Source organism: Poecilia formosa, unplaced genomic scaffold (genome assembly GCF_000485575.1).
Source record: "Poecilia formosa unplaced genomic scaffold, Poecilia_formosa-5.1.2 Scaffold157, whole genome shotgun sequence".
NCBI lineage: Eukaryota > Metazoa > Chordata > Actinopteri > Cyprinodontiformes > Poeciliidae > Poecilia > Poecilia formosa.
The window spans coordinates 566,024-580,199 of record NW_006800096.1 but is presented as its reverse complement, the minus strand read 5'-3'; the positions used below and the strand labels follow the sequence as shown (position 1 = coordinate 580,199).

Genomic DNA, 14,176 nt, shown 5'->3' with positions numbered 1-14,176 from the left:
TATGTATGTATGTATGTCCTGTTGTTTAGAATCCAACTGTGTCCAAATGCAGTTCAAATCAATATAATTGTTTCAATGCCAGACAATGCCAGATAGTTAGATGCAAGTTAGAGTCAAATTCACTTAACACACACTACAGTCAAATTCAGTTGATCATAAAATGCCGTCTGTTAAAATGTTGGCCATCTTAAAATGTGCAGACAGTTGCATTGAGTCGCTGACTTTGGACATCCTGAGCCATCATGTGGTGACAGTGGAGAGACAAACTCCCTTTTTTTTTTTACAGTAAGAAACTTTCAGCAGAACAAGGCTTGGGATGAGATGCACTGGAGAAGGCGCACCTTCTGTTGGAAAGAAGAAGAACAATAGAGGAGACATTTAGTGACGCTGCACCTTTAGAATAAGAAGCAGTGAGAGATGGGGTGGATGTATTTAGCTTCACCAAGCAATGTGGCACAACTAAATAGTTGTGTAATTGGGAAGCAAAAGAATGACCTTCCACAAAAAGCCATGCCTCTTCAAAGACATTTTTGGTCATAAATTTCACAAAAGTGTAGTAATTATTTAATTTCACAAAAAAAAAAAAAAACCTAACTAAAATGAAGCCAGTATTTTCCAAGTGCCTTGATTGTTTTAAATGTTTCACCCATCGAAAAGTGTAAGTAGAGGGAATGCATTTTCTGATTGCTTTTGCCTTCAGGTGAAACAAACAGTGGCGCTGTTTCTGTTTTATGTTTCCACAAAACGGGGCAAAAAGTTGAGGTCCACAAAATCATCCAAGATTTTCTATGATTGTTAAAAAAGAGTAATCAAGAACCCCCCATGTTTAATCAGAGGCACTTTTACGAAGTGGTTGAAAGAGTGAGCCCCCCGCCCCCAAAAAACATTTAATTGCTAAAAAGAAAAAAATGCTTGAAACGGTCCAACTGTTTGTGGAAAACCTCTGCTGTCAGACATGAAAATTGGCATCTAAACATGTTTTGCTTATCCTCTTTGTGTTTTCAAGTTTGTCTTTTCATATTTTGTACTGCATATCATTTTTATTGGGTTGCATCAAACAAAAAGGGGGATGTAATGTCTAAGGCTTTTACTGAAAGTGTTTATTTTCTCTTGCCTGCATTTTTGAAAGGTATTTCTACACAAAGCACTGTGTTTTAACTTGACAAAAAAAACATGTTTATTTTTTTTATCTGCTAAACAAGCCTTCAATCAGCTGTGTTTGTGTTGAACTCAAATGCAAGGTGAAATTTCTTCTGCAAGGAACAATGAAACAATGCATTTTTTTTATAAAAGGCCAGCAAATAATAGAGAAGAAAAAAAAAAACATAAGAAAGGTGATGGGGAGATAAACTGTGTATAAAAGAAATATCTCTGCAGGAAAACACAAATATCCCACAGAGCTAGAAACTTCCTGCAAGAAGAATGGATGAAAAACTCCCCAAACTTGAACTTATTAATTTTTATTTACAAGTTAATACAATTTCATTTGCATTATCCATGTACTCCTGTATGTGGCGATTCAGCCATTTTATAATGCAGTTTGAGATTCCAGCTGTAATTTTTTCCGTCCTATATATTTAGGATCCTCCACAGTTTTTGGTCCACTTTGTTTTTAACAGCCTGCATAGAAAACAAAACAAAAACAAAAAAATTCCAACAAAATGCGTATTTAAAAAATTTTTTTACCGATTATTTTCAGATTTCTGTTGAAGATGTTAAATGTATCCTATGTCTCTACTCAAGTTAATCTCCAGGGTTTCTGTGGGGTGCTGAAACTTATCTTCATGCATCTTGTTAGATGTTGGGAGAAAAGGGTGTGGTACACTTTTTAGACTGTGGGAAGAAAATGCCTGTTGGGTTTCAATGTTTTTATTTATTTATTTATTTTTTTATTGAGTTAAACATGCAAAATAGTGTTCAAACAAATTTTACATTAATTGTACCAGTTCTGCCAGTACAACTGGTCAAATTCCCAGGTAGAATTTTGACAGGATTTAGTTTTTACTTTTAATATTTAACCAAATATTTGGGCACGTATGCATAATTTTACCCCCAAGTCGGAGGGATGACGTCGTTAAATTCAACGCACTCATTCGATTATTCTTAGAATTCATTAAAATTATGAGTGAAATATAATTTCAACCCAAGTAAGAAGCTGTTTAAGTGCATCATTAAAAGGCCAAAAATTAATGGCATCCGTGGCCCCGATGGCCAAAATACAAGCGATAATGTGCGCCGCAGTTTGTTGGGGGCGGGAAAAAAAATAAAAAATCTGTCCAGTCACTTACTGAAAGTCATTGAGTTCCACTAAAAAACTGTAATTTGTTACCCTTGGCTGTAAAGTGAAATGCAGATCATTCGGGGACCAGTTGTGCCGTGTAAAATGCAGCCTATCTGTTCAACCTTGAGCTCTTTCCCCATAAGATCCTGACAACTTCTTTTTGCGAGCAATAAATAATCTCAAGGTATCCTGCAGGTATCTTTAAACATTCTGTTAAAGTGCTTCAGAGAAAGTGGCCCCTCTCCAGTGTTTTTTATTTTTTCTTTTTATGTGAAGGAAATTACTTTTCTCAAGCAAACCGTTCATTTTAATGGTTACTAATTCAAATGAAGCCTTTTTGTGCTCATGTACGTCCTCTTTGTTCTTCTCCCTTCCGGCTTTTGATTGGATTCTGTCATTAAGTCAAAGACATCCCGTTAAAGTGTCATGTTGTCAGCTTGTCCGTCTTGTGTTGCTTTTTAGAAGCCGCCCCTGCCCTGTCTGCAGCTAAATAGTCGCCGTGACTCCAGCCTTTGCAGCACTAATCAAAGCTTTTTAGCGCCTGCCCCCCCTCAGGTTAGAAAGCCACCCCTGTGTCTGTGTCCACTTTCCACTTGACCTTCTGTTCTGCTCTGACTTGGGAAATCAATGTTAACAAGCTGCCAAGCTGCACATTCGGAGTGACAAAGTGTATTAAAGAAGAAAAAAAAAACCATATATACATGAGTGTGTTGAGGTTTACCACAGGGGGCACTTTTATTGAGGAAAATATCAGAAAGACGAATATTTTCTTTTTTCTTAACTTTTTTTTGACATTTTGTAGCTTGACTCCTCCAGTCAGAAGAGAACGTATTCTATTCTTATTTTCATTTGCAAGTTAACCATTTTCCCTTCCCATCTTTTCTGTTTGGTTTCATCAAACAAAAGATCAAATATTATTTGAGGCTTTTTTACTCTGAGAGCTTTTTCTTTTCCTCCTGACTTCTATTGTTTGATAGGGAGTTTGGTTTATTATTATCATCACACCTCAAACATTATTATAACAGGCCTGGAGTCTGTATGAGAAAGACGACTTGCTTTGAGAGATGCTTTTCTTATATGTATTATTTATTTATTTTTAGAAAAACATACAAAAAATATATAATATTTAAAGTTTTATGAAAGTGCTTTGAAAAACATATTCATCTCGTTCAGGATTCTTCTCTTTTTTTTGTCACAGTGCTTATGTTCAGATTGTAAAGCAAATGTCAACATAATGAAAAGATAACTCCAGGAAATGCAAAATATCACACCCTCAACCACTAATTTTGATCAAAATGTCAGAAGCATCTCACACTGGCCCTTCCCTACCTTTGATTTTGTGCTAAACTCCAGGTTTTACCATAGCGTCTTTCCTCACAGCTACTCTATGATATACTTTCCTTAACTCACTACTGACATTTGAGTTGATATCACACATTTGCTCTCCCTTTAAAGTCTCTTCTCACGCTATCTTGCTGCGGAGTAGAGTGATTTACCTTCTCGTCTGTCTTTAAAGCAACCGCCATCGATAACGGACTCCGTCGAGGAGAGAGCCGTGCCGAATTACAGCAAGGACAAGGTTGGTATTCCAGCCGCCGTGCAGCGATATGTCGTCTCCGACGGCAAAGAGCAAACCAGCTCCAGTACACGTCCGTTCACACATGTTTGTTGTTGTTGTTGTGCCACACGTGTTGTCCTCTAAAGTTGTTGCCCTTGTTTTCTTCTCTGTAGGAGGGTGACAGTCACAGTAGAGTTTTTCTCCGCCTCTCCCCAACTAACCCTTTCACTCCTACCCCGTTTAAGGTTTGTGCGTCTTTGTGTTGTGCCTCCCACCTCTCACCTCTGCGAATGCTTGGACAGATCCGTTCACCTCTGCGTGTATTTACGTGCAACAGTCTGTTCATGCATTCACACTGTCTAACTCCTCCGCTGTCTTTCTGACCTCTTTTACGTTTTGGAAAATCAACATTTGTCCTCCTCTTTAGTTGTTGCATTTTGCGTTTAGCTGCTTATTTTAATCAGTCAGTGTTTTATTACAACAGCATCAATGTAATTTACTTAGGAATCATATTAATTGCTAACGGGGCTTTTTTTAATAAGGTAAGTAGAAATATCTATTTAATTTTCTGCACAAATTTATGGAAAAACTTGTCTCCAAGTCAAAACAATGTGCACGTTTTGGTTAAAGAGGTGTAATCAAGTGTGGCTTGAATGAGCTAAATAGTCTAATGCTGATTCATAACCAATTCCAGGGTTCCTATGCAGTCTGGGAAAATAAAGTCTGTTTAGATTTCCATCTCTGGATAAATATGGAAAAAGAAAAAAATGTTAAAGTGTTCAATTTTTTTGAACAATTTTATATCTTTTTTTCTCTTTTTTGCACCAAAGTCCAATGATTCTCAGCAAATACAGTGGTTCTCCATTTATTTATGTTTTCACTTCCTGCTTTGCTTCTAAAACTGTAAATTCAGTTTGAACTGGATTTCTTGACCTTCAAAACTTAACAAATAGAGATACCAAAGTGTAGTTTATAACAGTATTTTGAACCAGATTGGAAAATGAAAGAGCAAAAGAAATAGAAAAAATATTTATTATGTAAAATCAATAGAGATTTCACTCTATTCATAACATACCAGCTCAGTTTTTTTTGTCCAAAATGAGATAGAAGTATAAACTTACTCAATCCTACCATGGCATTCTCAAAATAAAAGCTGTCCGTGTCTCATCATGTTAAATGACCAGTGGGTAGCCTTTTGCCACAATACTTTTGTTTTACCATTCAGCATTGTTGTTTGACTTTTGTCAATTTTTGCAACGAGTTTAGTTTATTTAGATACCTCCATTTCGCAACAAATATTGTCTAAGCATACTTTACAAAAAAAAATAAATCATTATTTCAATCCAATCATACAGACTAATTCAAAGTTCTTGTCATAATCTCCAATTCCATCCTAGTTATCAAGACATGTCATCAAGGGCATGTTTTGACTTTTAATTAAATTGATAAAAAGGTTTCTATCTAATCGCATCATGTCATTTATACATTTGTTGAATCCTCAGATAAAAGACCATCTACGATTCAACCAGGTTCAAAGCGAATGCTTTGTCCTTAAATGTTCAGATTTTCTTTTGGAAATATAAAAATAAAAAAAATGTTAAGTCTTGAAAACTGTGTAATTATGAAATTAAAAAAAATGTGTAGGAACCCTGCTAACGCTTTGAAAACGTGTCATTCATTTTCTGCCTGAAACTAACCTGAATCGAAGCCAGGCATATAACCCGTCGTTGATGACATCGACTGCTCTTATACGCCTTTGCGTCTTTGTGAAACAACTGATTAAAAACTCAAAACGCAGAGATAAAACGTCCAATCTCTTCTTTATCTTTTACTAATGAACTCTCCCCGCCTCCCCCTCCTGTGGCGTGACAGCCGGCGAAGCGCGAAGCGCCAAAGGCATCTCCCACCGGCTCCGTCCTCCCCCTGCCAGTGGTGCCCCATGTGGGAGAGAGCGATACAGACAAGCTCGCTGATATTCCTGGAAGACCTGCAGAAACGGTTGAGCAGAGCAAGGAGGAGGAGGAGGAAGAAGAAGAGGAGGACGAGTTTGGATACAGTTGGAGTGAGTTCAGTTTGTCCTTTTCGGAAAACACAGTTTGTGCTGTGTTAAATCCTAAAAGTATACGTGCTGATAATAAAATGATTGCTTTTTCTAGTGAGAACGAGGCTGAAATGCATAGTTTAAGAAGTTTTCCACCTTTGTTGTGATGACATACTCCACTAAAGTGGAAAAGTTGAGTGGTGTAGTTCAAATGCCTATTTGAAAGGTGACAATTTGTGGACAACAATACATCAGAATCAAGCCAAAACAGAAAATGTGCAGGTTCACAAAGAACAATATAAGAAAAGACTTAATGTCGAAATTTACATTAAGGGGGCTTCAGCAACGATTGACAACAAAAGATGCCCACACCTGTGCAATCAAATATCAAATATAGCATTTTGTCACCCTACAGGTTATTTTTTATTAATGCAATATGACTGATTTCCATTTCAATCACATTAAAATGATCACCTTGCAGTTTAGTGCAACAGCGCCAAAGTACCATTAGAGGTCAGCCTTGCAACATGTTTGCCAAATGCGCCACAGATGCTCAGCTTTGGGGTGAATTTAACACTTAAGAGAGAAGACTGCTGGCACTGGGGACAGACTTCCAACTTACAAACACCTGAGAATGTGGACAGGATCTGTGTGTCGATGTGTGTGTGTGTGTGTGTGTGTGTGTGTGTGCGGGTGCGTGTGTGTGTGTGTGTGTGTGTGTGTGTACTTGGTGGAAGTTAGGCAGAGGCTCACCCTGTGGGGAATAAGATTGATGAGGTTGGGCCTGGGGAGGTGAGTGGTGGAGATTAGCGCGGGGTTGATNGGGGAATAAGATTGATGAGGTTGGGCCTGGGGAGGTGAGTGGTGGAGATTAGCGCGGGGTTGATGGTTTAACAGTGGCAGGGAGCCCAGAACAACAGCTGAACCGAGAGGCTATCTAACACACCAGAGACAGAAGAGAAGAGACCCAAGATGGGAGCTCAGATAGCGGATGAAACAAAAGTCTCATTGGCTGGCAAAATCTTGAAAAACTGTGAGCAATTCTGATTGAAGCTAATGAGGTTCAGGACAAAGCTTCCGCTGGCAGGAATCGCAGACGGCTTACAGCGTCTTCTGCCTCTTCCAGAGAACATAATCCAGCGCTACGGCAGCCTCCCGGGGGTCCTACACATGATTGAGCTGGAGAAAGGCAAGACGGGCCTGGGTCTCAGCCTGGCAGGGAACAGGGACCGCTCCCGCATGAGCGTGTTTGTGGTGGGAATAGACCCCAAAGGAGCAGCCGGCAGGGACGGACGGATGGGCGTGGGGGACGAGTTACTGGAAGTAAGATCTCTTGCTATTTGAAAGTCAGAGTTTTGTACTAATTAAAATGATGTGTGGATGTTTTAACTGGTGCAAGTGTCTTTTGGACTGTGACTTGAAAACTGTTCATAACCCTGTAACGTTTTGCATATTCTCACGACCACAAAGTTTATGATATGTTATTGAAGTTTATATAAATTGACCAGCAGAAATCAGCCATTAATCGTGAAGACGATGGAAAATTAAAAAATCTGAATTTGTGGCACTTTATATATATGTATATATATTTAGAGCCCGTGAGTCAGTACTTTGTAGACACAGCTTTTCCAGATTTAGTTGGAGAGAGATTACAGAAGATTCTCAATTTGATTTAGCCCTGGACTTTGACTGGGACATTCTAACATATCACAATGCTTCTAGATCATTCCATTGTACGTTTCATTGTATGGTTAGGGTCAATGTCCTTCTGTCCAAATCTAATGTCAGGTTGACAGGCAGAGATGGTTTGTATTTACTTCAACTGAATCCATTTTCCTACAGTCTTTCACTCCTTCTCTGCTGAAGACAGCCCGCCCCCTACAGCATGAGGAAAACCACCATCCTACATTCCTTTAGGCAAATTGCTAACAGACTCTCTTTCAACAATGGTTTTCTTTTCGCCACTCTTCCATTAAGGCCTTTTTTATGGAGTTGTCCATAAACTCCAGTCTTACTGACTGATTCTCTCTCCTGAGCTTTTTCTTAATAAAGTCCTCCTTGGCCTGACCTGTCAGTGATACTTTTTCCATTTTCAGATGATGGATTAAACTGTGCTCAATGAGTTGTTTGAAGCACTTATTGTTTCACAACCTAACTCTGCTTTGAACTTCTCCACAACTTTTATCTCTGAAGTCTGTCTGTTGTGCTCCTTGGTCTTCATGATGCTGTTTGTTCTATAGTGTTTTTTCAATCAATCAATAAAATTTTATTTGTATAGCACATTTCAGCAGCAAGGGATCTCAAGGTGCTTTACGTGATTACAAAAAATAAATAAAAAATAAAATAAAAACAACATGTGGCATTGAATAAACAGTAAGAAAGAGAAAGATATTTTGAAAAAAAAAAAAGATAAAAACATACTTTTGTTACGGAATTTAAGCGCCTGTCGTCGCCAGACTCCGCCGTCCTTTTAACACGGGTATTATCCAGGCCCCGTCCACCTGTCACGCGAATTTTTGCGCTAGAACTTTGCCGTCCCACACGGATTTTTGTGCACTATTTTTACCTGTTAGTCTAGAATTTACAAGGTTTTTCTGTGCTTGCAATGACCCTCACTCGCCACTTTTACATCATTAGAAAGAGGAATAAAAAGAAATCAATAAATAGATAAAAAGTAAAGATAAAAACATTAAAAACATCAAAGCTGAATGCTGCTTCTCCTCGTTTGGTTCTGGTTCTGGGGATGCAGAGCAGACCGGTTGGTACAGCAATAACAGATCTTTACTGTATTGTGGTGCTAAACCGTTCAACCGTTTATTTTGGCTAGATTTTTGCACACAGATAGACTCTTTAAGTATTCAGTAAGAATAAAGGAGGCTAAATACAAATACCCGGCACACTTTTCAGGTTATTAGTAAAGTATTTTATAAATCACGGACCATTTTCTTTTCACTTCACAATCATGCACTGTTTTCTGCTGGTCTGTAACAATTAGTTGCAATAAAAACACTGAAGTTCTGGGTTAAAATGTAACAGAATGTCACAAAGTTTAACCAGAAAATCGTATCACATTTGCTGTGCTTTTCAACACCCAGATTTACTTTGCATTTTTTCAGGCGCTTGTGATCAACATTTCTTTGGCATTCTAAACATTCTTAATTAATGTATTTTTTTGGCTAGATTTTAAGTTCACTTTCACACTTGTCTTTACGTTCTTTTAGATCAACGGACAAGTTCTTTATGGCCAAAGTCATCAGAACGCATCGTCCATTATCAAGAGCTCTCCATCCAAAGTTAAAATCATCTTCATCAGGTAGGAAACCATTATCTTTGTTTATTATTATTATTATTTTGATGATTGTTATCATTATTATTATTATTATCAATATTATAAAAATGGATGGCGTCAGAACTACTGGTCACACATTAAGTGTAATGCTTTGTACGAGTCACTAGAGGGAGCTGTTGTCATTCTGTATTTACAGTGAAGCTTTACTTTTTGACATTTTAAGTAAATCTAACAGGTTCATTGGTTTGAAAATATTTAATATTATGTTAGTCTTATGTTGATTATTTCTTTATCTTTAAAAAAAAATCATGGTATTGCTTTACTGGCTGCATTACACTTGAAATAGATATTACACAGTATTCTATATAACACATAATCTCACACATGCTGTAAGTGGGATTCATTTGCCCTCAAGTCCCACAGTTTTTATTAAACATAGCAAGTATGTTACTTTCTTCATTTCAAATGTTCTGACATCCCAGAAAAGTTTCTTGTTCATTTTGTGCATTTACGACTGGTTGGATATGGAATGGTATAGGAATTACCAATATATTTCCAGACTTTGGTTTTTTTCCCCCCCGTCCCCGACTAATCCAGATCTGGAAAATACATGAACTAAGTCCCAAATGTTTTCCAAACTGTGTCAAAACCCCTGTTAAATATCCATGTAAAAATCCATGTTTGCAGAGATCAGCTTGTTCATAAATGCCTGATTTTACCGCCTCCAAATGATTGCTGTCTCGAAGCAGTAGAGTATCAGCTGCCACATCTCCAACAGACTCGTTTGACCCCCTGACCCAGGTTTAGTCTTCACCAGGATCGCAGTACTTAACCCCCCACTTAGCTCACATCCCAGTCCTGGTCCCCTCCAGACAGACACACTGTGATCAGCTTGAGTAAATTACCGTTCAGCTGTCCAGAGGCAGAAGAGCAGCGATTTATGTGAGTTATGACTCTGTGAAAACAGGAACACAGAGGCACTGAACCAGATGGCCGTGGGACCTGTGAGAGAGCAAGAGGGAGACACGGCAGAGTCCCAAACTGAGGTACGAGTCAGCTCACGGCAACGCACATAAAACACTCCTGACACCAACATCGTGCAGCTATTACGGAGCAACGCTCGAGCTGCTTCACCATTTACAGCAATTATGACTCAATTATTTTATTTTTTTTATCCCTATGTGTGGTCCCGGACTTTCCGACGTCAAGCGAGTCTTAAGGCACCCTAACATCAAAAAAACCACTCGCTGTTTTTAGGTTACAGTCAAGCGAGACTGAATTTCCAGCTGCTGGCTTTTCCTAAAAATGTGCCATCTTCTCTCGCAGCCAAAAACATCTCCCGCCAACGACGACGACGACACTTCGACACGTGTTCATCACGTCATAAAGGTGGAGGTGAGACAAACGCACTAATGTTCATTTCAGTCATCGCAAATAAGAGGCAGAATGTAACGAGAAAGACACAACGGAGCCAGAGTAGACGGAAGCATTCAGGCTTGATGAGCTGCAAAACCGGAGCCAAAAAGTAGGAAAATTGTGAAATAAAAAAGGGGGAAATAAACAAATCCTGTAGTGAATAGAAGAAAAAGGAACATTGAAGGAATTCAAGGGTTCGGTTAGTTCATACAAAGATGAAAGGAACGGCTTTTTTTTTTTTTTTAAATCTCTTACGGAGTGTCCTAACGGAAAGCTTTTTAAAGGTCGTCGTTTGATCTCTTCAGCGTCACAGCTTTAAAATGTCAGACATCTATAGGAGATCCCTACACTCGTAAACAATCAACGAAGAACAGTACAAAATCAACCTCTCCTGTAGATGATTTATTTAAGAGCGTGAAAGCTGCGAGAGGAAGTGAGAATGCTCCGAGGTGAAGCTTGAGATAATTATACCCCTTGAGGGGTAGCACTTGTCAGTCATACCAGTTTTCGTTTGCAAATCGTTGCTTCAAAGCAAAGCAGAAAAGAAACTAATATTGAAGGATTTGCTGGAAAGGACCACATAGCAGCAAAAATAAAAGAGTTCGTCCAAGCGTAGCTCCCACACAAAACCCGACGGGTTAAATGGACTGAACTTATACAGCACCTTTCTAGTTGTATTGACCGGTCGAAGAACTACAGGTCCTATCCACCCAGCTGCACTCTCAGATGCATTCATTAATATGCAGACAAGGAGGCAATATGGGGTTAAATGCCCTGCCGACGGGCATGTCGGCATGTGACAGAGAGGAATAAATAATCACACCCATAACTTTGCCATTGCAAAATGACTGCTCTTCCCTCTGAGTCACATTTGTCCACAACCTTATCTGGAGTTAAATCACTTTTTTTTTTATATATATAGACTTTGAGATGTAATCATTTCTAAATGAAGAGATGTCCTAACTTTTTTATGACTTTTTTATGATTGTATCTGCTGTGTGGATGTGTCATGATGCGGTGTGGTGAATTACTTCCTTTTCAAAGTGTGGTGTGTGGATTATCTCTGTCACTCAAACTCTTACCTTCAGAGATATTCTATCTCTCTAAACTCAGAGCTTATTGTGCGTTTTGGTTCTCCGGCAGGAGGACGGCATTGCGTTTGTAGAAGGGAACACGGAGGCTGGCGTTGAGGTTCAGAGCATATCCGAAGCAACCGAACACACAGGAAATGTATTAAGAGCTTCCAGCATAAACTAAAAATAATAATAATTATCCGCTGTGTGAAGGTTTTGCGAATCATGTTTTCTACTTGATTACAAGGACGGCTGCATGAAACCCGGGGACAAACTGTTGGCCGTGAACGGGGAATCAGTTCTTGGATACACAGTTGAAAAGGTTTGCTCCATTGTCGCGAACAAAGTCGAATCTGTGTCTCTGCAACAGAAGCAGTCTTAATTGTTTTTTGAATGTCTCTCAGGTGAATTCTTTATTGAGAAAGGCCAAAGGTCCAGTGAAGCTCACATTTGCAACAAATGAGACCGTGTCCTCCTACCCAACTCCCCAGTCGGCTTGTCCGGACACCGTTAGCTCAGATGCAGGACACGCCAGCTCTCCCAGCATGCCTGCCACCACGCTGAGTACTTTAGGTCAGCCGGAAGCAGAGATAAACACCGGTGAGTTAACATATCCGCCACCTCCGATTTACATCCCGTATTTAACTGCGTCTCACTTCCTCTGCTTGCTCCGTTTCCAGGTCCGAGTCGCTCCTCCACCCCGTCCACGCTGGCCTGCGACCCGGCGACCTGCCCCATCATCCCCGGCTGCGAGACCACCATTGAAATCTCCAAAGGCCGCACCGGGCTGGGCCTGAGCATCGTGGGGGGCTGCGACACCCTGCTGGTAGGAAACAGTGTGTGAAACGAGTCTTGGCCTTACACTCTTAGCACGACTCTTACTGTCACGCTTCACGTCCACGCCAACAAGGGAGTCCAGGCTTCGCTGGCTTGCAAGAAAAACAAACTGTAAATGCACTTGGTCAGCACACCACCCATGGCGCCACCAGTATTTCAGGTCTGAAATAGCCGCGGCGGCAGAGGAATGTAGGAAACGACGTTGTCGCAGCCGTTCCTCCTCCTCCTCCTGCCGTCGTCCTCTCGGCCCGTCCATTCTGTCTGCTCAGTCAGGCTTGGGGGAGCCGCTTGCTCTTTGTTGGGCTTCGGCCGCAGCAGACAATGTTCAACCCAGGAATGTAACAACCCCTCCGGACCCCACAGGAACAAGTGCGCAAAAACACCAAAACTCTTGACAAGTTGTTCCAGTTGTTCCCAAAGAAAAAAAGAAAAGGCTTTTTATTTTAACGTATTGTCGTATAGGGATTTGCGCAAATATTGATGCTTAAATTTCTTTTTCTGAATTTTGCCACAAACTTTGGTGCCTTTTATTTGAATTTTCTGTGTCTTTTTGAATATGATAAAGTAGTGCAAACTTATGGTTACTAATCAGTTTGGACAAATGTCCAGGTCTGGATGAACATACAAAGAGCAAATATGAATATGGAACAGACAGAGTTTTTTTTTTGTTTGTTTTGTTTGTTTGTAGCTAATACAAGAATTGTTGCCTGCACGTATTTAGCCTTCTTTACTTTAATACCCCTAAAGAAAATCCAGAGAATCTGTCGACAGGAAAATAATGAGTCGTGTCAGACTTGACACTCAGAATGTGAGTTATTTTGTGAGGCATAGTTACAAATAAACTCTTAAATGTTCTTCGCTTGTCCTGTCCTTTGGTCATCGTCCTTTTTTTTTCTCTCTTTCTCTTCTCAGGGAGCAATCATCATCCACGAAGTGTATGAAGAAGGAGCAGCCTCCAAGGATGGCAGACTTTGGGCAGGAGATCAAATCCTAGAGGTCCTTTGTAAAAAAATAAATAATAAGAAGCTTTTCTGACCCAGATAATAAAAAGACCAAACAGATTTTAAGGAGACGTAGCAGAGACTTTGGTTGTCTTAATTTCAGGATCGACTTTTACCAAGTAAAAGATAATAGAAGGAGTAGGAGTGTTTTATGTCAAGTTAAGTATAAGACTCGACGTGGACGTGCCCTCCCTCCCTCTGACCTCCTGCTTTGTCACAGAGGGGCGGAGCTCCTGATTGCAGTTATTGTAGCGCAGTCAGTAGACCTAAACTGAAAGACACACACACACACATGCGCACACACACACACATCATTATGACTTAATTGCCCCCTGCTATTCTCTTCTGCCTGTGAGCCAAGCTGCTGTGTTTAGAAAATAAGGTCAAAAGTAAGAAAAGAGAGAAAAAAAAAAAAAAAGTTTCCCAGTTAGCTGCTCTGGGAAAATTCCTCGCATGTCCACGGGGGAAAGCTAATGTGGTATTTCCCCCTTTTAATGTGGTGATAAACTCAAGTCCTGGACGTCGCTCGTTAAAGTGACCGCTGGTCTGTGGGAAGGCTTCCCTGTGGCTATTTTCTACCCCTCTGACATCAGCCTGTTATTCCAGTCATCCAGTTTCCAACCATCTCAGCATTTTTTGAAGCGGTTAAAAAAAAAAATTGTTTCAGCATTAAATTAGGC

At 39.9% G+C, this 14,176-nt stretch overlaps 1 protein-coding gene across 11 annotated transcripts in view; it reads left to right on the top strand.

Annotated features, from left to right (window-relative positions):
• The window catches only part of mpdz (multiple PDZ domain crumbs cell polarity complex component), a 53,023-nt gene that overhangs the window by 31,970 nt on the left and 6,877 nt on the right, over positions 1–14,176 (top strand). For 6 of the 11 annotated variants that reach the window (XM_016677507.1, XM_016677503.1, XM_007564250.2 and 3 more), the window contains 13 exons: positions 2,744–2,836; positions 3,798–3,860; positions 4,013–4,084; positions 5,712–5,901; positions 7,007–7,203; positions 9,102–9,193; positions 10,137–10,215; positions 10,496–10,564; positions 11,729–11,815; positions 11,906–11,980; positions 12,063–12,258; positions 12,339–12,484; positions 13,408–13,491. In XM_016677507.1, coding sequence (XP_016532993.1) covers positions 2,744–2,836; positions 3,798–3,860; positions 4,013–4,084; positions 5,712–5,901; positions 7,007–7,203; positions 9,102–9,193; positions 10,137–10,215; positions 10,496–10,564; positions 11,729–11,815; positions 11,906–11,980; positions 12,063–12,258; positions 12,339–12,484; positions 13,408–13,491 — 1,443 coding nt within the window. The remainder of the gene's footprint in view (positions 1–2,743; positions 2,837–3,797; positions 3,861–4,012; positions 4,085–5,711; positions 5,902–7,006; positions 7,204–9,101; positions 9,194–10,136; positions 10,216–10,495; positions 10,565–11,728; positions 11,816–11,905; positions 11,981–12,062; positions 12,259–12,338; positions 12,485–13,407; positions 13,492–14,176) is intronic. The other 5 variants (XM_016677509.1, XM_016677506.1, XM_016677510.1 and 2 more) reach the window with 3 other exon arrangements.